The following is a 27,832-nucleotide window of genomic DNA, read 5'->3' as shown; positions in this document are numbered from 1 at the left end:
AAAAGAAGACACGTATAATCATTTAAATATTGGCAGTCTTTATTTCAACAAGACTAAGAAATGTTGTTTAAAATACATTTTTCTTACAATTCAACATCTATCTCATCTTGTTTCCATAACATTTAGGAGATACTCTGACATGTAAAAATCTGTTGTACTGTTATGGCCTCTTTTAGAGACATCTAAAACGGCTGCTCTTTATTTACACTTCTCTTATTCTTTTCAGTCATCCACACAGTCCCTCCTCAGAGATGATTCAGTCCATTCAGTTTCCTTGTGGACCATAGACATTCTAAAGACTACCAACACCTGTCCAACTCAACTTAGTCACTAGACTGAAGTTGATCTGTGGTTAAAAAACACAACATACTGCAGTGGGACCGACTCCTGCCATCTGGAAAATGCTGCTCCGGCCCGCAAGCACAGACATACACCATTTCCCAAAACATTTACTCTGAAAGTTTTTCTTTTTGGGGGATGGGGGGGATTCTTCGCTCAATGTAACCCTTCTGCAAGTCATGAAGACTTCCATAAGCACTTGGAAAAATGTTAAGAGATATACTACCATGTTCATATGTCAGCCATATTGAAGTACAGTATTGCCAAATCCAGTTGCAGCGCACTATTTTAAATTAAGGCTTCACGGTTTTTAAACGGATTGCATAGGGATTCCTTCCATGTGTGATTTTCAACAGCAATGTCTCAGTGACTTATTTGCAGTGTATTTGACAGGACTGTAGACTAGTTTTGAAGACATTTTCATGTGAACTTACAATCGACCTGTCAATTTTAGAGCCAAAAAACAGACAAAATGGTGATGTACAGCACAGTATTTTGTTGCCAGATGTTGAAGGTCCATTAAGATATATGGGGAAAGCCACTTAAAAATGGTAGGATTGCATACTTAAACCCTAAAGTGTGAATCAAAGACTGACTTTTACATGACAAAGAAAACTGAAAATTCAGAGTCTTGTCCAGTATTAAGAATTATTTCATGTACAAAGGCTATTTGACCACAATCTTGTAGATGTAATAGAAGAAGAAAAAATCTAAAGAAAAACAAATCTAATCGTCTTTTTAGGAAAAAACAGCGTTGATTGAATTTCCACAACAGAATTCAATTAAATCTATACATTCTTTCTTTACAAGTTTCCAATTATGTCTGAAGATGATCAGAAAAGCTGTGCCATAAATTGCGTTAGTTTGGTTGAACTTGTGAAAAAAATTCAACATTTTAACCACGATTTGAAATGATGTGACTAAAGGAACATGAACAGTAGATTAAAAAGTTCACAAGGATTCCAATTATACTGAAAAAGGCCATATGTGGGAGGTGCAGCCACAAAGCACACCAGCCAGTTCAACTGCCTAAAACTAGCATTCAAACCCCATTGTAGTACCTAATATATATCTTCATACCAAAAATAGCTATACAAATACAGCACCTCTTCAACATTATTTAAAAACCCTGTAGTAAAACAACCTGTCCTTGATTTCCTTTGACTGAAGCACTCTCTTTTGGTTTTCTAAGTTGAATGTGATCTTTTTCAAACTTTAGACTGCACAAAGTCAGATATTCAGTCGTGAACTAAGCTTACAGTACAAAAAAGGGAGGGGGGGTTAATAGGGGGTACTTGCTTTGCCTTTTTAAGGGGTAACACTGGGAGGGTCCTGCTGCTGCTCTCCAACAAACACTTTCAACTCCATTATCACTAGATTGCACTAAAATAGCGTGAATGAGGTATGACCTTACTACTGAACTACTCAGTAGAGAAACCAAAAAGTTAGGCTGTTATATGCACATTTGCAACCAAAGGGAGCCTTCAAAACTCTTGAAAAGAATGATTCCATCTCCTGTTTATCCTCCTCCCCCTAGTAACTTTTCTCTTTGTGTTTACGAAGTAATGCTGCAGTGCTAACAAGATATTCTATCTTTCCAAGGAAAACCAAAAAGAGAGTGCGCACATGTGAAAACGCTCCATTCCCAGAATTTCATACTGGCTGTTGTAGGAAGAAAAAAAAGCATAAAAGCGAAGAGATTCACAGTTTGCACACAGAGAGGTAATTGACGTTCATAAATGAACACTCAATTTCACTGTTCAAATACAACTACTAAAATCTACATTACTCTCTGATTTCTGTATGATGGAAGGACACCAATAGGTACCATGTGTTATTTTTACATTGAAGAAGGCACACATCGAAGTATGAAATGAAATTGCCGAAATAAGACAAAATAGTTTTCCTGAAGCTGCAGACAGAACCTTAGCGTAGCCTTAACAAAGTCAAGGTGACTTTCATGGGGTGATAATCCGATTGAAGGACACAGTTGCCCTCAAAACATGCAAATAATTAAAAGTGAAATCACTGTAATGTTAAAAGAGACTCCCCCCTCCCCCAAATTTTGGACTGTCCGAGGTCCTGAAGGAAGCCTTGTTTAAAAGTCTTTCTGACAGTTTTCCCCTTCGCTCCGTCATTCTCAGTCATTCTCGTCGTCTCACGGCCCAAATACTTTTATCTCAAGTGGGCAGCAAGCAGGGCCAGCCCGCAGAACAATAGTGCCACGCTTCCCCGCAAAGTGACGCCGGCCGATGCTTCACCATGGACCAGATTAACCCGAGGATCCACCGGAATGGGTGGAGTGGAAAAGTAGATGTCTCGATCCATGTCGCAGGACGGAGAATCGCAGCCGCTGCCGCTCTCCTCTCCTCCGCTGGCTTCCTCGTCTAAGAACACAGAGACAAAGCGAGTCAAATGTTTGCCAGTGGACATCATAAAAGTTTTCAAAAAAAAAGAAAAAAGCTGATCATTCTCACCGTTATCAATGGAAATATCATTGCCGCTGTACGCAGCTTTGAGCCAACTTGTCATTTCCTTCAAAACTGCAATCTGGCTTCGAATCACAGTGTCTGGCTTTGTAATGTCCACATCCACATCAGGGTTGGACCCCTGATTAGCCAAGCCGTTGCCAATGACTACAGCCTCATACCTAAGTGATAAAGTCAATAACATTAGTAAGTAGTAAGGGCATAACGTTATATTTATCAGAATTACAACACTTAACGTCATTCATGTAATTTTATTAAAAAAAGAATGCCATCCATTCAAATATTTGAAACGTTTCAGTAAAAAAGTTGTCAAAACTTTGAAATATATTGTTTTAGAGTGAAATGTAATTGAATTTGTTAATGGTACATAAAAGTACATGAAGTACATACAATTTGTTTACAAAAACTAGAGTTGAACGCATGGGTGCAAGAAGAGTCTCTGAATTATAGGCAGAAACTCTTTAGGGTTGATTTTTGAAGTTTTTGTTATAGGCAGGTTTAAAACACAAATTGTTGTCGCCACGAGCCGAAGCCCAGTAGTGTCACTGGTATCTGACCTACAACTTCAAATCAGTTGGTTTTCCATTTTAGCAAAGACCAATATCGCAATGCCCGAAATATGCACATTTCCTGAAACCCACATAGCAGTAACAACATGGTGACGTTATTTTAACTACCTAAAAATGACAAAATAAAAACTACTTTATTCAAACCCCACAAGTGGAGGTGTATTTTACATACAACATACACGTAAATATGTATAATTGATATCATTTCTTAGCAAGTCGAGGGTTGGGGAATAAAAGCCTAGCGGCCCGCCAGACTTTTAAAGCACTGCAATTGTATCTTAATACAATTGGTCATTTTCATCCTATCTAAGTAATGCTGATTGACGAGTAGCATTCAAGAACTACACAAAAAGGGTAAAATCTTCTTTCTTTCTAGTTTTAACCATCAGGCCCGTTTTAATCAAATCCTGTACCTGCTTTTTGCTGTTCCATTCCAGCAATCATCACCAGGTGCAATTCTCTCACCAGCACAAACTGTGTCTGGCAAAGTTGACCAGAACTTCTTGGCATGTTTCAACTTCTTCTTTACATCGTTTGTCTATTGCAAAAAGTAAACAAATCAAGGACAGCCTCACAAACCTACATCAAGTTCTCCTTCTGTCCACTCACACCTTACCAGTCTATCTAAGCTCGTTCCAGCAGCAGTGGTAGGTCTTGCGTCAGGGCTGTAAGGGCGGAAGCGTCCAGTGAAGGCTGTCTCCTTGGCGGAACGTTTGGAACGGAATGCCATGCTTGGTTTAGGCTGGCCGCATCCATGGAATACCTGTCAGCGAAGGAAAATGGTTGATTACGAAGGAATCTGTATTTCTTGCGTCTGTCAAAAACATGGGAAAAATACTGACTTTCTGCGAGACTTGCATGCTGTTCTCTTGCATGTTCATGATGGCCTCGGAAATCTTCACATCAATGGGATCCATGACAGACTCAAAATTAAAAGGACCCTCGAGTCTCTCAGCCAAACCAAGCATGGCATCTAAAATAGACAAAAGGGCAAAATGTCAAGTCAGGAAAAAACGTCTTGGCCGCATAAATTGGTTATACAAATAATTTCCAATAGGGGGAAGCAAGGTCAAAATCACAGAAGTTGCTGCAGCTTGCGTTGACTCTCAATTGTGGGGTAGCTCCACAAAGAGCCGAGTTAGTGAAATAAGTGTTAAAAAATGGTTTTCTTCACTAAATGATTTTACAACTAGTTAAGTAAAAGTTCATCATTTCCCACAAGACACCTGATGCTATTTTAAAAAGTGTGTGCCATTTTTAAGAATGACTTATGCAATTTAGACAGGAAACCTTAGAAATGTGCCTTTATAATAATTGTGTTAATTCGGCGAGACATGCAAAGTATTGTGAAATTCAGAAATCTGACAACACGCAGCAGTTCTATAAACGAACGGAGCAAGAGAGTGAAGCTGCAGGTGGTATCGCCACTTACCAAGAAAGTTGTTCCATTCAGCGTCAAGGTCTGCCTGGTTGGCCAAACATCCCCGCATTACATTAAGACAGTAATTTTGGCAGGGCTTCAGCGCTACTTGGCCCGAGCAGTAGGGACAATACAACATTTTCATGGCCGCTCGCACACAGCTGGGAGACGCGCTGACCTGCAGTTCAGTTGGAAGACAAACATTCAATGAATAATGTACTGTACTTTCAGACTCTTTTACACAACATTTTTTACAAAACCGTGTAATCTACTCATCAATTACTGTGGTTTCTTCTGTGTGTGTGTTTTTGCCTACGTGTGTATTTTTAAATGTTTGCCGCAAAGTACGGATTGTGAAAAGGTGTACTTTCATTCCGCTAACTTTTGAAATGTCCCATGTTACATATGTACCGTATTTTCACGACTATAAGGCGCACATAAAAGTCTTAAATTTTCTCCAAAATAGACAGGGTGCCTTATAATCCAGTGCGCTTTATATATGGACCAATACTAAAATTGTTATCACGATAAAATAAAATAAATCAGTGGATAGGGTACACCATCCTCTACAGCTCTCACAACTACGGCAAGCAGCGCCCGACTCTACTATTTTCCCGTAGAAAAAGTACTGCGCAGTGACTGCTGGGATATACAGACGCTCCCCTACTTACGAACATTCAACTTACGAACAACGGTACATACGAACATGTCTGCAAATTGCGTTTAAGTCCAAAAATGTTCGCAAGTCCAATTTTGTATTTCGCGTCTTTTTCGGAGTAGTACTTCTTTCCGCCGCTAATACCGACGCCTGGCGCTGTGAGAGCTCAGCTCACCCAGCATCTACCTTCTTCGTTGCAATGCGGAAGTGCGTGAATGTATCTCCAGTGTGCAAAGAACCTTTTTCATTTGTATCATTAAATATCTCATGCATCCAATATTGAATATGGTTGGTAAAAAGCTAAAGGCTTCTATTGAGGGAGTTGCAAGGAAGAGGCAAGCCATTTCATTTGAAACGAGTGGCAATAATAACGAAGCTTGATGCGCGTCAGAAAGTGGTGAGCGTTGCACATTCAGTACCATTTATAAACAGAAAGATCGAGCAGCAGGACCCAAATATTGAACGTTGCACAAAGTTTGCAAATCAATTGAATGATGCCATACAGTGCTACTGCATCATTTATGATGAAAAAAAGAAGAAAACTGTGCAATCGTCATTAGGTCGCTTCTTTTGGCCAGTTTCTAATACATAAATCTATCTCTCTCTCTACAGTACTGTACATATTCTCTCCATTTTATTAAATTTTTTTTTTTCAGTACAAACCAATGCGTGTTACTTATACAAGCCTTAAACATACAAATGCACTTATATAAACCTTCAATATACTTATATAGGCCTTAAACATAAATTATAATACAAAATATAGCACTAAATCAACTTACAAACAAATTCAACTTATGAACAATCGCTCGGAACCAATTGCGTTCGTAAGTTGAGGAGTGTCTGTATAGTTCTTTTGTCAATACACCCAATGGATTGTGGCCTGGCGATCGGCATCAACACAGCTTTACGAAGCATGGACGCTAGCTACTAGCTAGCTACTATTTACGAATGGATTTTGGCCTGGCGATCGGCATCAACACAGCTTTACGAAGCATGGACGCTAGCTACTAGCTAACTACTATTTGCGAATGGATTGTGGCCTGGCAATCGGCATCAACACAGTTTTACGAAGCAACTTTGATGGATTTGTGGGGGATGATGACGTGAGTACATTGTAAAATGGCTAAATAAAGTACAACCGAACTCAGTTTTGCTTCCGTTGCCTTTTTAAAAACGTGTTTTTTAGCATGTGGGTGTAGCGTGTATGTTTAAGCTGGTGTATGTTTTGCCATGCCTGGCTGCGTCTATAAAAACGGTGCGTCCTTTGTGTGTATAAAATACAGAAATAGCACTCGTTATTGACAATGCGGCTAAAAATACGATGCGCCGTATTGTCGTAAAAAATATTTTTGCTATTGTCGCACAACATGGGGAATCGTATAATTCGTTTATGGGTATGTAAACATACTTTTGATAGGTGGTTTTGAGGCGCATGCTACACATGAGAAAAAGTTTATTGCTGTGAAACGTGCTTTGCTTCGACTCTTACCGTAGATACTTTGTTGACCACCTCTGGCATGAGGTTTAAGCCACGCACAAATGTACGCGCTGCGACAAAAGCGCGCGTCAACTGGATGCGGAGCTTGCGAGGCACGTCACCGAAAGGCTGCAGCTGTTCTGTGTGGCGGCTCACACACTCCATGTAGGCGTCACTGAATTCATACTGCACGTTGACAAGCCGGAACATCCTCTCCAAGAGGTCTGCCCAAAAGTCTGACAACATGGACTCCAAGTTGACAGCCGCGCTGCCTGACACGTAGTACCGTGTCAGGGACTCGAAGAAGTTCTTGAAGAGCTCGGCGTTTTCCACATACATCATCCCGTAGGTTCGCACAAACATGCTGTGTAGCGAGACTTCTGCATTTTTCAAAAGTTCCCGGAAAAACTCTGTGATAGGTTGGAGAAGATAAAGAGAGGCATATTGATGAAACAACTTTCGGGTCGTGTCATTAAGAATTTAGAGAAACAGACATTCTGATAAAATATATACCTTGAGCTTAAGCAGATACTAGAAATTGAATTGTTCCAAAGAAAAAAAAAAGAGTTCTACATCTTTCAGATATGAAGCTTTGTTAACGAGTCAGTAGTAACAATTCTGAAATGCTTCAGCAACCAAATTGTCAATAAAAGTAAAATACCCATAATGTAATACACTGGGTCCCTCTAGTGGTAAGCAAAAGATTGGCTGAATAAATTGTTCTAAATCATTTTAGAGTGCATTTAATCAAATGCAAATCAGTTCTATTCATCTAAAATGACAAAAGATTCAAACTTAATGTTTAAGAACTGTTTCTTTTTAAATGTTTAGGAACAACTTCTAATTTAACTCAGCCTTAAGTACATTCCTTCTTTTTTCTTCCGCTTAGTTAATGTTGTACCTTATAGTGCTACCCAGATAGCCAGATACTCTAAGTGTAATAGTTGCATTTTATTCAAACAAGCAAAGGAGAGAAAGTAAAAGAATGTTGTGAACAGTTCATTTTAGGCTGGCCTTAACACAAAGGATCAAAAACTTGTAGATTGTGCGGTGTTGGAAAATGTTTTGCTAAGTAATGCACACAGGCCAGTCAACTGGGACATCTCTTCACATCAAACTGACCATCAATGGCATTTTCTCTGTTGTCACATTCCACTGATTTTCTTTCTCCTGGCTTCTCTTAGACTGTCCTTCAGAGGGATTTTTTTCAATAGGATTACTGAATAATAAGAACTGTTTCCCCTCCCATATATGGACCTGTGCGCCTTCACCCATCCCAGCATCTCCCTCGCCGTACTGCTTTCACTTCATCAGTTTCTTCAGAGATCTCCCTTCAGTAGACAGGGAACAATGACCTACTTCATCCTAAGGAATGTCCCCCCCCCAATAATCCAGTCCCCCTTACCCCCGACTCTCTTAATCTGAACAAAATGAGAATTCCAGAGTCACTGAAAAATGTGTCGCCTTCAGTCGTGCATGCATGCAGGCGTACGCGCTCAGCCCCCTTTCACTCATCTCTTTTCTATCACTCTTGCCGCGTGCAGACAAAACTTCTGCCCCGCTGGAGTTTCTCTGGGTGTCCCATGCCTGCCTTTGAAATGTAAAGTTCCCATGCTCTCACAGGAGGAGACACTAAACGTTCCCTGCCACCGGCAAGCACGCGCACGCACACACGCACGCACGCACGCGCACGCACGCACGCACGCGCACACACACACACACACACACACACACACACACACACACACACACACACACACACACACTCACACACTCACACACTCACACACTCACAAACACTCACACAATCACACAATCACACAATCACACACACAATCACACGCGCGCACACAATCACACGCGACACACAATCACACGCGACACACACAATCACACACACACACAATCACACGCACGCACACAATCACACGCACACACACAATCACACACAACCACACGCACACACACACAATCACACACACACACAATCACTCACACACACACACACAATCACACGCACAATCACACACACACACTCACGCACACACACGCCGTCCCCTCGTAATGCTGTCACTTCCACTCCAGACTGACACACTAAAAAGAAAAAAATGGGGATGGGGGGTGAGTGAGGGCAGCATGGGGTGGGTTAAGTTGAGGGCTTTTTTAACTCCAAATCCCTGCTGTGTTGCCAAGGATACCGGAAACACAGCAGCCCCCAAATCACACGCACACATAGTAGACGACAAGAAACCAAGTGCTACTCTTCATTAATAAAGATTGACCCCCAACCATGGAATGTTATAGTACCAACAAGTTTCAAGTCAGTAAAAAAAGAATTGATGGACATGAAAAAGGAGAAAGAGAAGCGTCTGTTCGCGCCAAAGAATACAAACAAATAACAGGCATAATGATGATGAGACGTAGCACAGGAATAAATTGGCATTTTTCATTATACTTTAGTCTTATTTATATAAAGATTTTTTCCCCAGAAATCATTTGTTTTAACTCGGTTTATATTACTGTTTATATTACAGTTTATATTTCCTACTTTGCAATATTTGAAATGTGCAAAATAAAAAAATAAAAAACATTTTTAAGCATGTAAAAAATGTTTTTAAGCGTCAGTAAATAAAGGCATTAAATATGGCTTAAATTGTTTTTGCTGTTTTATTTTTTTAAACAACACAGTTTCAGTTCTATATTTTTTTTAAATATAATTTTATTAATCTATATATTTTATTTATTTCACTATTTCACATTGCCATTCATAACCTTGACGTAGCAACTTAAAAGTTGAAAAATGTAGAAAGCAAACATCCAAATCTAGCCTATTTTGACAATTCCATTACACATGGTTCTTAGAGCCCTAAATTATAAGTAATGATTTTAATTCGTCACAGCATCAAGGAAGCAGAATTCCTCCCACTCCACCCTCCAACTTCCTCCAAAGTACACCCCCACCTATTTTACTTTAAACACTGCTCCTCCCAATCCCAACCCAACTAGTAATTGCACCCCTATTTGTGCCAATTAGTTCTTGCTCCTCACTCTTTTCTCATGGGATGCGATTTGGCCACTCCTGCTGCTGGATTTCTGGGGACGGGTGTCTCTTATGAGAAGCCTTAATCCACGTTTTTGAATTACACATGTAAGCCTGCACTGCTGGACAGGGTCAGCGTATTAAGGCCGACAGACAGGCCGAGATCGTGGCAAAGCGGGTAGAACTATTTCTGCCTCCTAATTGGCCATGACTTCTTGCTCCAGGCCCAGGGTGAGAGCGTGTCTAATCACATACTCCACTTCCTGAGTTTGGAAGTCTGTATATGCATGTAGTCATGTGCGTTTTTTTATCGTTATTTTTGGCTGAACTGTGTTTATGCATTTATGCAAAGCAGTTACTACTCATTTACTACACCACTGATGGCAAAAGATGTCTAATCCAGTAGTGTTTCAAGTGTGATACACGGACGTCCTCTAATGGTACTCCATTTTCATTCATTCATTCATTCATGATGCCACTTAGCCTCACGAGGGTCGCCGGGGTGCTGGAGCTTGTCTAACGTAGAACGAATTATGCTATTTCAATGACTGACAAAAATTCCAATTTACAAAATCAGATGTACCACTGTATTACTCTTTTACAAACTTACCAGGCTGTAACAAGGTTTAGGTTATTAATTTGCCACATTTTCCAACAGAACATTTTGGCCAACTAACTCATTGTCTGCCATGGACAGCGTTAGACGTCCAGCCCATTTTGAGTAGGAGGGATGGCGACAAAGATTCGCTGCCAGCCTGTCCTGGTCAAAATGTATTAGACTAATACTGTTGAAAATGGCAGCCAATGAATTAATCTTTTTGACAAAGGACTAATACTGGAAGAAGCACTTTATGAGTCAGCTCCTGAGTGTCATGGTGTGTAACAAGTAAATAATGGGATGGCAACATGAACATGTCAACATAAGCAGTTAGAGGTGTCAAATGGAGCAAGTGGAAAAAAACGCAGCAGGCCTTTGTAAAGAGATCCCACATCTAACAGTTTGAATTGAGCCGCCCGCAAGCTTCCTGCAGTCATAGGGGGCACAAAAGGTGAATGAAAAGCAGGTTACAATTTCACTCTCAGCTCTGGGCTGGCGGTGACCCCTCCAAGATATCTACATGACTTGAAAAATGGATCGTATAACTTGCAGTATTCCACAATGATGTAATGATTACCATATATAGACATATTTGAAGCATGGTATTTTAGTGTTTAACACGACTGCTAAAAACATTTGCAGTAGCATGTACTTTATATGTTCCTACATTTTCAGTCAGTGCATTTTTATTTAGGAAAAACAAGACGAATGGGGAATGTTTATTTTATTATTCTAACTTTTATTTTAGGTTAAAGCCTCAAGTTTGACACTTGTGCTCTAGAATGATTGGAGGATATCTATTGACACAAGACACTAACATGGACCTGCGTGCGTACAAAAAAAAACACACTGAAAATTCAAGGAAGAATGAAAAATACTAATACATAGAGAGAAAAGAAAGGTCTGAGTGGGATGACAGGGAATGTCAAGAGAGGCATGAGATGGGACAAAGGGGCAGGAAAAGGAGAAAGCAAGGGGCGGGACAGTGTGAGCTGCCACTGCATTCCGACACGTCACATTCCAGTTCACATCTGGCTGCAATACACACTCACCCTGTTACTGACAATCCTTGACTCTCTTTTTTAGACCCACAACATGTAAAGGTCTGCGACTCACATATGCACAGGCGCGCACGTACAAGAAAGGTGTCACACATGCACAAACTAACCCAACCTTTTCTTCCTTCCCCGTTATCTTTTTTCAAGGAATAAATCCATGAAAACGGCAGAAGTGATAGGTCGGAGGAGTCAAAAGTTGTGCCATTTCCTCTGTGATTCCGCTCCGTTGCGTGTTCCCATGTGCTTCCGCCATACATAAGTGAAATCTGATCCCACTATTTACTGGCGTATGAACATGTGAGCATTCACTGAGGAAAAGGAAGCACAAATCTGAAGATGTGTGTGGTCCGTCTGCGAGTGTGCGGGTCTTTCTAGAGAAGGAAAACCAGGAGAGGGGGCAAGAGAGGGCACTGAGATGTTGAGAGACAGGTGGACCGGCCAATGGATACAGACCGACTGTCTCCGCTTAGGGCAATGTAATGGCAGGTGGGATTGTCTGTCAAAAATTGTGTGTGCTAAACGCTGGTAGTATGATGAAACTTTGTGACAAAATAGCTGGTATTTGTGTTAGTTTGTTTGCTTACTGTCAAAGTGCTCATGCCTCTGTCTAAAGGTGGACTGCAGATTGGTGCTAAGTCTGGAGACAGGGGCTTTGATCTCATAACGACTTTGCTGACACAGCTTCTCTTCCATTTCCACAGTGCAGCAGGAGAAACCTTGCGGACATACTCTCAGCGATTCTCCTGGAAAAGAGAAAACAGAAAATGTAAATGATGGATGTTAAGTGACAAAAAAGGAGTGATTGCTTCATATAGTTTTGAGAGAAATGCAAAGTAATAAGTAAACACACTTAAGAAAGGAGTGAATTCAACATTTTATGATCTCAGTTTGTACAAGCATTTATGAGCTTTTTAAAAAGGATGCAAATCAAAGTTGAAGGGAATACTGTGGGGAAAAGCCTAATGCGCGAGGATTAGTTAGTATTTTCATTGAATTCTTTTCCACTATTTTGGGCAAATGTGCTGCGAATAACTAAATGCTGCAACCACAGGATGAAAAGACAAAAACATAAAATGCTGCAAAATAAAACAGCTGTAACCACACAAAATAATTGGAAGCAACAACTTTCCACTCACATTACAGACGCACTGAAATGACAAAAATATTTCAAAAACAGTACAATGATATCTTTACTTATGCACATCTCTACATACGAAATATTAATGTCACGAAACGCCTAAAAAAAATTGACTCGGGATACGAAAGCATTTTAAGTAACATTTCAGTTTTTTGAGTGTTTCTCATACAAAATTGGTATAACCTGATGATTTTTAAAGAGTTTCATTGGTAGTATAGGAACGAAATAGGGCTATTAACTGTAAAATCTGTCTCTACTTACGGAAAAATTAAAGTTATCACTTCTGGAATCACTCGACTTTGTAAGTAGAGGTACCACTGTATTTTGTGTTTGCAACTGTGTTAATGTTTCCTTTTCAATAAACATGGGTCCTTTCAGGCCTTGTATGGTGGTGTGTTTAGTTTTCCCCAAGTCGAGGTGCATGCAAAGTTTTTTTTAAAGGTTATACAGCCAAGTTCTCAGTCTAAACACTAGGGGCACCATACAAATTGGTTAAATTGAAAAACACTTCCAGAAGTGATTCATAGTCATGAATCAAATGTTTAGAACAGAATTATACACTCTGGCACCATGAACTGCTTTTCTCTGTCTATACAGTACAAGTCTCTAGTCCTCCATTTGTCTCTAACCGTTGACCATCCAACCAGGCTCTGCTCGTGTACACGTGCATGTGAGCAGCCCCAACTTAAATATATTAACACATCACATCACTGCTCAACACATGGCTCTTTGTACAGGCATGATTGGAGGCACTGGGACCAAGGGCTACACACACTCTCAACTTTTAGGTCTAACAGACATCCAATTGGCCCCCCACCCTTCAGCAGCGGCCACACCGCACAGCACTCAGAAGGGCTATATCCACATGGAAAATAGCCCTAGTTACCAAAGTACACAAATAAAGTGAGATGGTCGATATTTCACAGGAATGTCTGTACAAGTGTTGCATTGTTAACTCACAGATTCACATCTAAAAAAACTCAAGGTTCTTAGCTCGGGCATATAGTGTCAAAGTCAGTTCTTGTCTTAACACAAAAAAAGAAGATTGAGGTACAAGACACCGAGTACCAGTAGAAGTCAACAACAGGCTGGACTATCAGAGTTACTTATTTACAGCGATCTTTGCCAATCATTTTCCTGCACATTCCTTGACATGAATAGTCTTTGTGTGTGTGTGTTGGGTGGACTGAATCTTCCTTTAAGGGGCCTCTCAAAGATGAAACAAGAAACAGAGGCTAAACCTTGTTGGGATGTCATTCTGAAGAGGAAAATAGCCATTTATGGTGCTCAAAACAAGAGGACAGCACCTTGTAAACAATCGTGACTGCGCGCCATGCATTCATCAGCACTCCACCACTTTTCTGGCTTCCTTTTGTGGGGTGACCACCATTCCCTTTAAATGGCTCATAAAATAAGACACTTCCCTTTGACATTGTTCTGTCCCAAATGCTTTTCCCAGAAGAATGATGGCGGGGGAGGTGAAAACGCCTCACGGACAAAAAACAGATTAGATACCTTGCCGCCCTCCTTGCCTACCATCATGTGCTCCCGAACCAGACAGACATCAGGATGCAGCCCCCACCCAGCGCTTGCATGCCCTCCGCCTCGGCCACCATCACCCTCTAGGCTTAACCAGTGAGGTCAAGGGTTAACAGCCACTCCTCTGAGAGAGGTCCTGTCCTCTGACCACCCCCTTGTCTACCAGCCGGTACATCCACCACACATAGTAACATAGAGCCTAAACCTCAGTCATCCAATAATAATGCCACTAACACACATCCACCCAGACGTACTGGCAATTAAGAGTCGTAAAAGTCGCAGACACAAGCAAAAAGTATAAATAGAAAGGCCAAGTGGTCAATTCTCTCTATCTGAAGTCATGAAAGACCCATGGGGATTATTTCTGTACTTTCTTGAACTCAAGACATTGCTCAAATCTATTAGCAGAGCTGTAAAGGAAACCATGGGATAAGTGCACATTGCACGACTGTTTGCTTGCTTCTATTGTAATTGGAACCCCGCGGTTGTCAGGGCTTCCACACAGTCAACAACATTTGTAAATAATGAACTGAACTTTGGCCAGAGATTATGTACATACTGATTAAACTTGAGATGTCTATTTTGCAATGTAAAACCATTAAGGCATGCTGCAGCGTACCGTTATTCATTTTCATTTTCTCTGTCTACAAAAGGACGAATGAAAGACAGCACCAAACATTGTAAAGAAACTATCATGACATGCAAAAACAAAGACAAACATAAGACCCTGCTTCCCTGAACATGCAAAGAACAAATCAGACTGTATCAGCATTGTTGTAAATTTGCACGCCTTACAGACGCAACATTCCTTCTTGTTTACACTTTGCTGCTTAGTAAATAATCCCCAGATATTGAGGTGGAGGTCTGCAAGCTTCTTTGCATCAAAGTCTCGATATAAACATTCCAGATCTCAATTTTGATAATTAAAATATATACTATATGGACTTTACACACTAGCACCACATATACAGCTAGGTCCAACTAGTAACATATTTATACAGTGGACGGTTTTCAAACGTCCCAGGCTTCATTGACATCATTGAATTTTACATTAGTGCACCCACATTTACTCACCTCTGCCCGCTTGATTACCAGTGTTTGCCCATTGCCAATATGTTCAGTAGTGCCAGTTTTCAGAAAATTGTTAAAAAACAAATGTTGCTTACTGCCACCCTGATGACATTTGCGGACTGTGGTCAGTTTAATAGTACATTCCAAATGCAAAATCCAATATTTATAAACATACCAGGGGAAATAAATTATTAAAATTGATATACTTTTTTGCAGTAAGAGTTGTAGTTCTTAAAAAAAAAAAAGAATACTGAAGACAATAGTATTTCGGGGATCGTACTGCAATCTAGCGAGATGTCCGTATTGTCCAGACTCAATTTCTGGTCAACATCCTGGAGGCTTTTCAGCTACAGTGGTGCTTCTAAAAGTTTGAAGCTGGAATTCAAAAGCGTGTGATTTGAACCATTTGTGAGTTTAAAGAAAGAATCCAAAGGTTTGTTTATTGGGTGTAGAAAGTAAGAAAATTCCTTCCTCTTTTGCATGCATAATCCAGTAAGTCAACTTTTCTGGATGTCTTTAGAAGACATTTTGCTTTTCCTTGTGAGCAAGCTTCATCAGTTTATGCAACAAAATTACTTAGGGTAGCAATAACCTAAACTGAATCAATATCTTGGTTTATTTCCATTATTCATAGTACCCATAGTATATCAACATTTGGCTTTTAGTCATTTTACTTAACAGCGTTGTAAGGGTAATTTTAGAAAAGCTACCGTATTTTCACGACTATAAGGCGCACTTAAAAGTCTTAATTTTTTTCCAAAATAGACAGGGTGCCTTACAATCCAGTGTGCTTTACATATGGAAAAAAAATTCAAATGTGTCATTCATTGAGGGTGCGCCTTATAATGCGGTGCGCCTTATAGTCGTGAAAATACTGTATAATGAATGTGTAATAATGAAATTAAACTCAAACCTTTAATGAGGAAAAAAATATATAGTTGTTTAGAGGGCCCAGTTTAGTACGGGGATCTCCACCACAGTGGCACTTAGAGACATAAAAACAAAACTTCCATAAGTCGAAGCATTAAGTGGCGTCAGCAGAGAGAATTTACAGACACCCACATATTCACATTAAGTAGCCACTCGGTAAAATCACGTACTCTTGCTCGAGGGCACTGTGCCATAGTTAAAGAAAGATGATGTGTCTTTTGTGCACATTTCCAAGTCAGATTTTCCAAGCTCTTCAATGTCAGGGCTGTCCTAAAGACAACGTTACCTTTCAATTTTTAAATTAAGACGGTCCTTGGTTGTAATTATTTTTAGATTTGGTGGGTAAAACTAACATTCTAATTTTGAAATTTTGCAGTATTTGTGAGAAAATCTATTTCCATCCAAGATCTAAAGCCAAAGTACACCACAGGCAACACCCTAACCTAGATGGCTTTTATCTTACAACCTCCATATACTAGATCATAAATGGGTACAATAAGAATAAAGGGCGAATAACCAAAAAGGAGATTACATTTTATAAGCTTTATTAGACGCAGAGCTGAGCATATGAAGATAATGAGAGCAAGGCAATGTTTCCACCTACTATGTCAACACATTATCCACTTAAAAAGATAATGTGATGAAAAGTTTATAGCCAAATGCCAAAACCAATAATGAGTTTCAGTCCAACTCCCTTAAGAGGTCCAGAACCGCAAGACTATGATGGAACTGTGCCCCACAATCTGTCTTAATTAGTTTTTCTGGTCAATATTTGTCCCATATTTTACTTTCTGTTAAGTGATTCAAGCGACAAGTACTGACTAATATATACTGGAGATCTGCTATTGTAATAGTTGGCTCACAGTAGTTTATTTAATTCTAAAGTATAAAATATCTTATCTGACATTAAATCATCTGGATGACTTGTATGAGCAAGAAATTCCAAAGACGTGCCAAAGACGTGGCTTTTGCCCTTACAGCTGTCCCATGACTTTATTCATTATTAGTCAGAGCGTGTCACCAATGAAACAAAGTGGGAACCTTTAAGTTTCACACTTAAACATAAGCAACTTTATCTCTGTGCTCTCACACAGTGGCTCATTGACAATTAAATCTGAACTTCATTTATAAGTGTTTGAGAGACACTGCAAATTGTGGCTTAGATATTTTGCAGACAGGTACAAACATAGTTTGACTCCAAATAGAAATAAGTGTCGACAGAAAAGCTCTGTAAAGAAAGGTACCACATGAACAAAAGAAAAAGCAGGAAGTTGTGCATTTACTCTAAGTAGACATGTCTGGATAGAATAGATTTAAAATTGGAGCCAAAGACGGTTTGGGGAAGCGCCAATATAAATTGAGGATTACCACTTTTTAACAACAGCCTTTGAAAACATTGAAGTGCCAATTTTTTTCATGATTCAATCTGTGAATCCTTTTGCCAAAACATTCTCTGAAAATATCAATTTTATTTATTTACATTTTTCTTTAACCCAAATAAATGCACATTCTTAAGTTGTTACCAGAGTCCATTACCGATTACTAAACCAGTTGGGGCCTCTGGCCAATTAAAATTCTCCACTTGTGAGTGTTCCAAAATGCTGTCATCCATGAACATTTACCCAGAAGCGCCTGGGGAGATTCCACAACATCACAGCAGCCTCTCATTCCATTTCCCTCTCCTGTCCTGAGCCGGCATCTCCAGCTTTGTCTCTGGGGACAAAAGCTCCCTGCCTGCACCACTTCCCAGGTCACTGCTTTGTCAGGGTTTCAACTTGCTCCCACATTTGCCTGAGAGCATTTACAAATCAGTGAGGAAAAAAAGGTCTACCACTGTTCTGTTGCCACTCTCAAAACGTCCCACAGTTGACTATTGAAATATTCTTTAGACGATGTCTGACCTCTATGTGCAAACAGCATGAGACAAATGTAGCTCCTCAGTGTAGAATTGTCTGTAACTTGAAAGGATTGACAATTTCATGTTATTCTTACTCATTCTATATTTGAGTGGATATGATAGATATGATTCTTAGGTTTCAAACTGAATTTTTTTGCAAATAGAATTTTAAGAAGAGACAGTGCTAAACAGACAAATGCGTTAATTAATGATTAGTAATGTAGCTCCTCAGTGTAGAATTGTCTGTAACTTGAAAGGATTGACAATTTCATGTTATTCTTACTCATACTATATTTGAGTGGATATGATAGATATGATTCTTAGGTTTCAAACTGAATTTTTTTGCAAGTAGAATTTTAAGAAGAGACAGCGCTAAGCAGACAAATGCGTTAATGATTAGTAAAAGATAAAGATTTACAGGTCATCCCTTAAACCGGTTACATGATAAATGCCCCCCACACAGAAAAAAAGAATCAATGAGTTCTAAGCATAAAACAACATTGCCTAACAAACTGTACTTTCTGTCCTTTGGGCAACAAGTACAACATCTGAGACTTGTATACACAAGCTCTGCAAAAACATGAAGGATTAATGCAGTATCTGGTGCACGCAATTTTTAAAAAATTGATTAAGCAATAGTTTATATGTCCAAGAATGATTCATATGCCTATTAAGTAATTTGTCAAACTTAACAGTTACCTGCGAGCAAGCACAATCAACAGGGAAATGATTCTTTGCATCAAATTGCCTCTATCTTTACAGTTTTAGTTCATTTCTTAGAAGATCCATGCTTTTATGTATGTTTGATCAACTGCATTTGCAGCATGTTCAATTTTGCCATTTATCCAGCTCACGCTTCTGTGTTTGTTAGACAGAATAGAAGCATTGGAAGAGTGACAGGGTTTAAATGAGAGATTTGCAGAGACCGGGATCTATTTAGTACACAAATGGAGAACAAGTTGTAGCATAGCTTGCTTGATTTACGCAAATGAAGAGAGAAGAGGAAAAGAAAAGGTGGCGCCCAAGATCTTTCATGTTTGTACTGCAATATCCACCGTCAGGCTATCACCATGCTTATGGCATATGTGCAAAAAAAAAGCATGCATGAGTCAGAATTCGGTACAATGGAACCCTTGTTAGATAAAGATTCACCTTGGTATTTTGCAATCAAGAAAATCAAGGTGACATCACAATCACTCCATTTAGGCCATGCAAGAACAATGTGCACGATGGGCATGTACTATAGAATCAGAATCTTCTAAATTGTTAGAATATAACTTTTAGAAAAGGCGTAATACAAAATACTTCAAATCTCATCTGTGGAATATATTTACAATATCCTAAACAAGGTGCTATACACCAGATGTTAAAGCAGAACATGGCCAAGCAAAATGCTCCAGGCAAAATGAGGTCAGGTAAAAGATTAGGTTTCTGTACGCTAGCTAATACAAAGAGGCAACAAAGATTTTAATATACCTGTTGGGTTTTACGACACTGGACACCAGTTGAAGTGACAGTCAAAGAAAGTAGAAAGTCTAACACTAACAAAACAGGGGTGTTATGGACTTTAGTCAAGAATGGTACAGCATTTTCGGAATTTTGTGAATGTCTATTTGCATCTGAGCTTGTTGATAATAATTCAAGTCCTGGCGGGACAACTAGAGCTCCCACTAAACACATTTGTCTGCCAACACATATCACACCAAAAATGCACTGACCGAATGATTTGCAACCTCAGAGCCATCGTTAAACACAAAAATCTTTGATGTGTGCGCTTCTTTTGCCTCAAGCCAGCAGGAAGCCTGCCATTGTTTCCATCATGTTTTACTTTTCAGTTTTGCTCTAAACATGGCATCACATCATGAGTCAAATTCAGAAATGTTAAGCAGCCAAGAACCCGCCTCAGGTTTTTTGGGCGGTTGCTTTTTGGACAATTTAAAATGAATGAAAACCTCCTGTTCTTTCCTTAAATGTTAGAATTGTATATTTAAATTCATCTACACAGAAGAATGAGAGGAATACTCGGAAACCTACTTAAATTTCAGGTATCAAACATGAGCTAAGAGTGAGCAACGGTCTCATCAGCGAGTGATTTTTTTGTAGGACTTGGGAGTAATTAGCAAGGATTACAGCTTGTCTGGCTCAGAACCAGCACTAGATTTCAACCCAAACACCCAAGCAAGAACTTGGCTCCACTCTCCTTTTCTTTCAATTTATATGGACCTCGACCAAATGCACAAATCCCTAACACTGCAACAATGCAAGACCTGCTTTGATTAAAATTTATTTAACTTTTTATTGTCTGTTCCTTCTCATTCAGTTTACACCAATGCCATGACAAATGTGAGGGAATTGTCTAACCAATACGTTCTCACTCTAGCCCACAATTTCATTTCCGACCATAGAGTCTTAAGTGTTGGCAGAACATCACTACTAGTGAAGGGATCTACACAAGGGATATGCTCATGAACCACCAATAGACAAGATTTATTTCTATTCCAAGCATTTTATTTGGGAAAGGGCTTCATGAACAAGTCAAATAGATGGTTAACGCCCAACAGTCTTTAAAAAACACTTGAATATCAAGGATAACATTTAGACTTTGAGATATATGAGTCTTCATGCACTATTGTCTTAATACACAGTATTTAGCAGTGAATGCAAAAATGTACCCATTAGTCTGAAATGGGGGGCGGGGTTCACAACAACAAACGGGGGTGCAAGAGAGGTTTTTAGGACTGCGAGGAGCGCGACCTTAAAGTCCTGGCAAAGAGGTTTCAGAGCTTCATTTTCCAGCAATTCATAAAGTACGGGAGAAAACAAAACCTCAAGGGCACCATATCTGCCCACCATCAGCCTCATTCTCAGCAACTAACTCTGACCTGAATAATATTACAGCTTGGCATTCCATTCACTCAACTAAACAACTGATATTAAAAGCCTGAGCAAGTCGTAAAAAAAAAGGTATACAGTAGGCCCAATAGTAGCAAAATAGTAGCAAGAAGCGCTGTAAAAACTACGGCTAAACAACTAATCGCTTTAATTGATTCAAATCGATTATTAAAATCGTTATAAACTAAATTAGTCAACAATTAGTTTTTAATTAACTTGTTTTTACTAGTCATGCCACGACCTGATACTCAGTATTGGTGCCCGATATAAATATTTTTGGAGTATTTTTTTTTATCACAAGGTCGGATCCGATCTAGCAGTCGCATGTTTTTTTTCCTGTATCATGGTGCTTTTCAACTGCCGTAACTCAAACCACAAAGCAACATCTCTTTAGCAACTAATGACAGTAACAGATTATTGTATGATATCATAAACAAAGCATTTCTTCAATTTAATACAAACAAAGTAATTTATCAACTACTGGTTACATTACAGTTTACATTTTACTGGTTTAAAAATATGAGCATCGGTTCGGGATCGGCAAAACACATCTTGAGAAAAATCGGACTGGAACTTAAGTCAAAGAGTGATATGAGATTATTTGCTATTTTGAATCTTTAAGTAGGTTGACTTAACTTAAAAACTTGTGGAGTAATGTGGATAAATATAGACCAAAATTTATGTAGACATAAGATATTTAACCTCACTTCAGCCCCTGAAACTACCACAACAATTAACCCATTACTTTTAGTTTAACATCTGAAACTGTCCATCTCTTTCTAACATTGTCAGTTGGGTGTTGCCTTCAGGAGATTGGTAATTGTTCATAACTCACATGAAATCCAAGTTTTCCAAATATATATAATACATGGGTACAAGGGATTAAAATATTTTTGGGAGGGTTTCTTTTAGGGTGAGTGTGCTATACACAGGGGCATATTACACTCGGGACATTGTGGTATGTGCATATGTGCTTTTTGTCTGCTGCCCGTATTCCCGCGTCTCAAGGACACTAAGATCAACTTCCCCTGCTCCAAACTTTTTCCTGTCAGTCAAATACCCCACTCTTTTTCTCCACATGCCTTGGTCAATTCCTCCGGAACGCTTTGTTATCGAGTGCTCCCAGCTCTGGGGTTCCCAGAGTGTGGGTCTTGGTGGTCCGGTGTGGAATGTGATGGGGTGGGGGGTAGGCAGACTAGAATATAAGGGGGTGCTCAATTGTTCCCACACGCAGAATCAACCCCCCACTGATCTCTTGCTCACTTGGCCATTTGTAGAGGTATTGGCTACAGAAAAAGATGCAGGGATGGAATGGCAGGCCTCTAGTGGATAAACTGCTCTTGAACCGAGACTCCACACAGAGCATAGTAAATGAGTTTGAGAAGGGAAACTTAAATGATGGCTTTTCAAAACCTGGAATAACAATGACACATAAATGTTGGCATTTTCAAACAAATTCAAGGGAAGACTTTTCCTGGATACTGATTTGCTGTATTGTTCTGGGTTAGTGATAAGTACTTGCTAGCATCCGGAGAGCCACTGATGTCTGAGCTGCCCTGCTGTGTTCACAGGAAGCTGATAGAGGGGAGAGACAGAGTGGAGCTGACAGGCACGTGTAGCAGGACTCCCACCCTCCTTTTAGATGGCCGAAGTCAAAGCCAGGTTCCCCCTGCACCTTGGGTTCGTGAGACCTTGGCCTCATGATATCTAAACTTAGTATTTATCCTCAGGGCTCACCAAGCAGTAACAGGGGAGATGTCACATTTCAAGGGACAAACGCGACAGGATTCATCCCATGATCACTGCTAGCGAATGGGAGACCAGTCCAGAGGGGGCCCTTCAAGCAAGTAATCACAATCTTTTTAATGATGTGTCTGTCAACACCTTTTTAGGGCACTGTTACCTGGAGCATATGGAGATTCTAAATTCATTATTGGGGTGCTTTGTCACAGTTTGAATCACACCCTATACAAAAATCTCAAAAGGTCAACTTTTTTTTTAAAGGTAGCCACTATTTGGCAAGGGTTTGTATTATGTGCAACCTTTAAAATTAAAATAAATGAAAAAAAAGTTAATTTGGTCGCTCAACACTTAAAACATGTAAATTACATAACCTAAACAAACCACACAAATAAGAAAAGGCATTAGATATGAATGCAAAACCAAGTGTAGCACCTACAACTTCTCATGATTAAACATGAAGTGTGGTTCAACTTAAAACAGAGGGCCTTTTGGAGTTAATGGGATTGACCTTGAGTGCATACAAAACATTTATCTGGTTGTTTAATAGTTAATTATCACTGGAGTTAAAATACTAGGCCACAGTCCTTCAGAGGTGGGCCAGTAATATACTGACCTTTGGATAATAAAAGTCGTGGGAGGCTTTGTGTACACTAAGTTCCTTCACAAGTATTTAGAGGATCTGCATTACAGAGTTTTGACATTGAAGCCCATGTACAGAAACTTCAGACATTATGCAATGGGCTGATTAACAGTAAGGACTGATTCTCCCTCTGTTGTTGCCCCGTAACTTAAAAATTACATCAAGCCTTGGGGCAACATAATAGTGATTTCATTCTTCCTTTTTGGTTGATTCCAAATAAAAAAAATATCCGCATATTGCTCAAACCAGCAAAAATTGCTTTAAGGAAACCACCCTGGTCATGACATAGCAAAGGGTCCTCACATTAGTACCATTAGTTAAAGTTTCATGGTCGTCCACAATGTATACTTCAAATAAACAAGACAAATGAAAAGGTAATCCTTTTGTCACTTTTAATGAGGAACCTGACCGGATTAAAATTTATGACATGAGTCTTACAAACGTCCTACTTTGAATTAAAGAGAAGTGGCTTAAATGAATCGCCACATCCTGTAGTTGGTAAGAAATTCGGCGTTGGATGGAGAAAGAGGAATGACACTGATTCCATGTGATCAACAAGGAATTCAAAATCTCAGCCTGCTGTTACTGTCTATCACTTAATTTGCTCTCCACTGAAGCAATCGGGGTTTCCATTTCACTTTTACTGCATTACAACATCTTTATTGTACCTCGTCAGGACTCAACAAAGCCCCTGAAGTAACATTAACAGTAACAAACATCCCCACTGGTGTGTCGTGCCAACAATAACACAAGATGTCCATAGTTGTAACAAGCAGGTTTCTGAATTCTGTGTCTGTTATAAGAGTCATATTCCAGCGGTTTGATTTACAATCACCGTAGGCGTGCCAGTAAATATTTCAAGAAGTACTTATCAAGCACCTGGCAAACATGTAGTCTCTCCAAATAAATAGAAGCAGTTATTCTAGAATAACAGTTTAAACTATGGTTGGGATCTTAACATACAGCACTGTTAACTGGGACCTTTAGCAAATGTAATGGACAATTGTCAAAAACGGACGATCTTTGCCCCCATTGTCCTATCTATCCAGGTTTAACTGTATTAGAGATTTCAAGAGTAGTTCTTTTGAAGAAGTTTGCGGCCCCTCCCAACTCGCTCTAGCGTCTAAGAACCTTGAGACTTGAATGTATGAATTATCTCAGTCACCATCTATGACAAAGGGAACTCATTGAGACTGTTGGCCCAGACATACACACAACAGAAATCTATTGTAAGGGAAAAACACGTAGATGGCTCACAAACCTGTCCAATAAATCTGTCTTTGTAAGGATTCTTCTTTCCAATACCATAAAACAAAATTAAAAGTGACCAATGCTGAGAAATGTAATGGAATTTAGCATCACAAACAGTCACTTATTTGACAGTTCCACCCAATTTTAATCCTAATGACCAAACTCTACAGTTCTTACCATTCATAATGATCTCATTTGTAATAAAGTAAATTGCCAGTTGGGGACATATTCCTTTGGAATTTATGTTCATAGGTATGGTACAAAGTACAACAAATGTTGATGCCCTTTGTTCAGGGCCAAGAGATGATACAGTTAATGAAAAACACTAGCAAATCAGTTGTTGACACCAGAATGACACTGTTATTCTTTGGTTGACAAACATCCCAGATGTGACTTTCTAAGCAAGGAATTTGCAAAACTGGAAATCAAATTGGACTGAAATGAAATCAAGTCTGGGTATGTGTGCATATTCAGTTAACGACCATAAAAAGGAAATGAGAGAAGGGAGGGATTTGAAGTATGCGGGGCACAGTGGAATTTCAAACCCCAACTTTTCTCCCCCACCCTAGACCTCACTGTAAAAGTCACCCCCATTTGTTTCCATTACTACGGTTTAACTCACAATTACCTATGCCGAGGGGATTTGTTCTTACCAGGCTTAAATTGTTTGCCTAAAGTGATAACCAAGCTATCTGAAGTTCCTGAGAGGCAATGTCTGTTGTCAAATTTGACAAGTAAACGGAAAGGCTGTTTATCAAACTTTGCACAAGGCTGTGCTTTCACTTTAGCAATGTATTATTGATCAGCATCCCATTGTAGATAATATACACCAACACATCATATTACTTTGAAAACACTCTTTAACCAACACTGACAGTCCGGAAAACCTGTCCTCACTACCTGCCGACTTGGGAGTTTTACAAGGAAGCTTGAAAATAAACACAGACTGGATTTTTTTCAGTGAGGAGCACAGCGTGTGAGTTGATTATACCTTTCCATTGTTATGAGTTTGCTTTTAAGTATTTCCTAAATGAATGGTCTATTACTGGTTGCAACAATGAAGTGTTGCCAGCCACCTGCCAACCTGGACAAAATGTCTCAAAATTGACCTATGGAGCTTAAATTATCCAGGTCTCTTTTCTTAAGATGAACCCTTTATAGGACACTCATTCAACTCATTGGACACCATTGATTGTGCTAAAAGTCCAATCCGTTTTGATGTTTGATAGTTATACTTGTCCATAAGTTAAATACTATGAAAGAAAAAAAATAAACCAACTTTCAAGTGGGGCGGCACACTGGTCGAGGAGTTGGCAAATCAGCCTCTGTAGTTATGAGATCAAGGGTTTAATCCTGGTCTTTGGTCTTTCTCTATAGAGTTTGCATGTTTTCTGTGGGTTTTCCCCTGGGTACCGGAGGGTTTCCTCCCACATCCCAAAACCATACGTGGTAGCCTGGTTGACCATTTCAAGTTGTCCCCAGGTATGAGTGTGAGAATAATTCGGTGTTTGTCTCCTTGTGCCCTAAGACTGGCTGGCAACCAGTTCAGGCTGTGCACCGCCTGCTGCCAATAGCTAGCAAGGATAGAGTCCAGCCCCCCTGTGATCCTCGTGAGAATAAGCGTTACCAAAAATCAATTAATTAAGTTTAGAGTGTTAATGGGGGCCATAATCATTGTATTTCTGTTTTGATTAATTCTGATTTTATATATTTTCCTTATCAAATGTATTCATTATAAAAAAATAAAAATGACATTTAAAAATACAAAGATTATATATATACATACATACATATATACATATATATACACCCATATATATATATATATATATATATATATATATATACACAAATATTTATAATTGACTGGCAAAATTTTGGTCATGTAGGGCATTCCATGTTAGTATTATGGCCTGGATGTGTGTATGTACTGTTGGGCAAATTGTGTGTAAATAATAATAATTACCTAGTACCTAATAGTTACCCAACATGTGATTTACACATAAGTGGACAGAAGGTCTTTATGGATCGAGTTTTTTTTATTACCATCAATCACTGGCTCTATGAAGGATTACAATATGTTGAAATTTTTTGAATGAATGATGATCTCTTTCATAAATGCACTAGAATAAAATCATTTTTGTAGCCTGAAAGAAATGCAGAAGATCTTACCTTGTTAATCTATCTTTGCTAATTATAATTCACCCACTGGCCTACCACAAGATCTCTGGGGCCAATGCCGGGCCCCGGGCCCTATGTTTACAACCATTCCTTTAAATTAAAATGTTTAGATCACTGCTCAGGAAAGTGAAAGATTTCAAATTTACCGTTCACTCCTTTGTTGGGAACATCGTTGATGTTGAAGCCTTTGGAACTATAAGCATCTCGAACATCGTTGCAGTTTTTCGACTTTTGCTCCGCCGTGGCCGACATACAAAACACGACCAGCGTGTTAAACACACACAGCAACAGCAGCGTCTTCATTTTGTATCTACTTCAAACAAACAAAAAACTAAATCAAGTTATCAATTCGCTGAGAGCAAAACGTAAAAAAATGCGTCCAAAATGTTGGAATCTAAATGGAAGTGAAGCCGACGTTCCTCATGGAGACGCGTTGCTTTCCTTCGGCAAAAAACAGGCACTTCATTCACTCCAAAAAGTCAGGGAGCAAAAAAAAAATCACAGAAAAATCGCAGACTAAATTATTCCCTGGAACACAGCGTGTTTAATAAAACTGTCGAATTCCAGACTCGACTATAAAAAAAAAACACGAAGACGTTTGAGAAGTTTTAAAACTTTTTGGGGATTTCGGATAAGTATCCCAAAACCTGGGTCCTGGTCTTCGACGACAAAGTAACCACAAGTGGGGAGTAGACGACAAAAAAGTCTTGATATTTCGTTTGTTTTCTGTTGTTTTCTACCGCAGTTTCTGAGGGTCGGCACAGTGGAGTATAAAATCGCCCTACTGCGATCCAGATGCAGGGTGAAGGCGCTGGTAGGCACCCAGGAGAGAGTGGAGAAGTTCCGGGGACAAAGAGGGTGGAGAGGAGGAACACCAGGGCCGGACTTTGGAGCAGGAG

The 27,832-nt window shown here is 39.5% G+C and overlaps 1 protein-coding gene across 1 annotated transcript; it reads right to left on the bottom strand.

Moving 5' to 3' along the window:
• Positions 1 to 18: 18 nt before the first annotated feature.
• Positions 19 to 27,739, bottom strand: LOC144082608 (glypican-6-like). Its single transcript, XM_077609867.1, has 10 exons — positions 27,719 to 27,739; positions 27,080 to 27,243; positions 12,236 to 12,394; positions 6,968 to 7,365; positions 4,830 to 4,995; positions 4,240 to 4,370; positions 4,014 to 4,160; positions 3,811 to 3,935; positions 2,817 to 2,989; positions 19 to 2,726 (listed from the first exon to the last, which is right to left on the bottom strand). The coding sequence occupies exons 2-10, from the start codon at positions 27,234 to 27,236 to the stop codon at positions 2,515 to 2,517; spliced, it is 1,668 nt and encodes a 555-aa protein (XP_077465993.1). The 5' UTR covers positions 27,237 to 27,243; positions 27,719 to 27,739; the 3' UTR covers positions 19 to 2,514.
• Between the last annotated feature and the right edge of the window lie 93 nt (positions 27,740 to 27,832).

Source organism: Stigmatopora argus, chromosome 9, assembly GCF_051989625.1.
Source record: "Stigmatopora argus isolate UIUO_Sarg chromosome 9, RoL_Sarg_1.0, whole genome shotgun sequence".
NCBI lineage: Eukaryota > Metazoa > Chordata > Actinopteri > Syngnathiformes > Syngnathidae > Stigmatopora > Stigmatopora argus.
The sequence above is the reverse complement of the archived record's forward strand: the minus strand, read 5'-3'. Positions and strand labels throughout refer to the sequence as shown.

What these genes read in the sequence shown, in the direction of transcription:
- LOC144082608 (XM_077609867.1), bottom strand. Translation starts at nt 27,236, where the DNA reads ATGAAGACGCTGCTGTTGCTGTGTGTGTTTAACACGCTGGTCGTGTTT. An exon ending in GAGGCATGAGCACTTTGACA is followed by an intron (nt 7,366 to 12,235) that starts GTAAGCAAACAA and finishes AACCTATCACAG; the next exon opens with AGTTTTTCCGGGAACTTTTG. An exon ending in GCATGCAAGTCTCGCAGAAA is followed by an intron (nt 4,161 to 4,239) that starts GTCAGTATTTTT and finishes CTTCGCTGACAG; the next exon opens with GTATTCCATGGATGCGGCCA.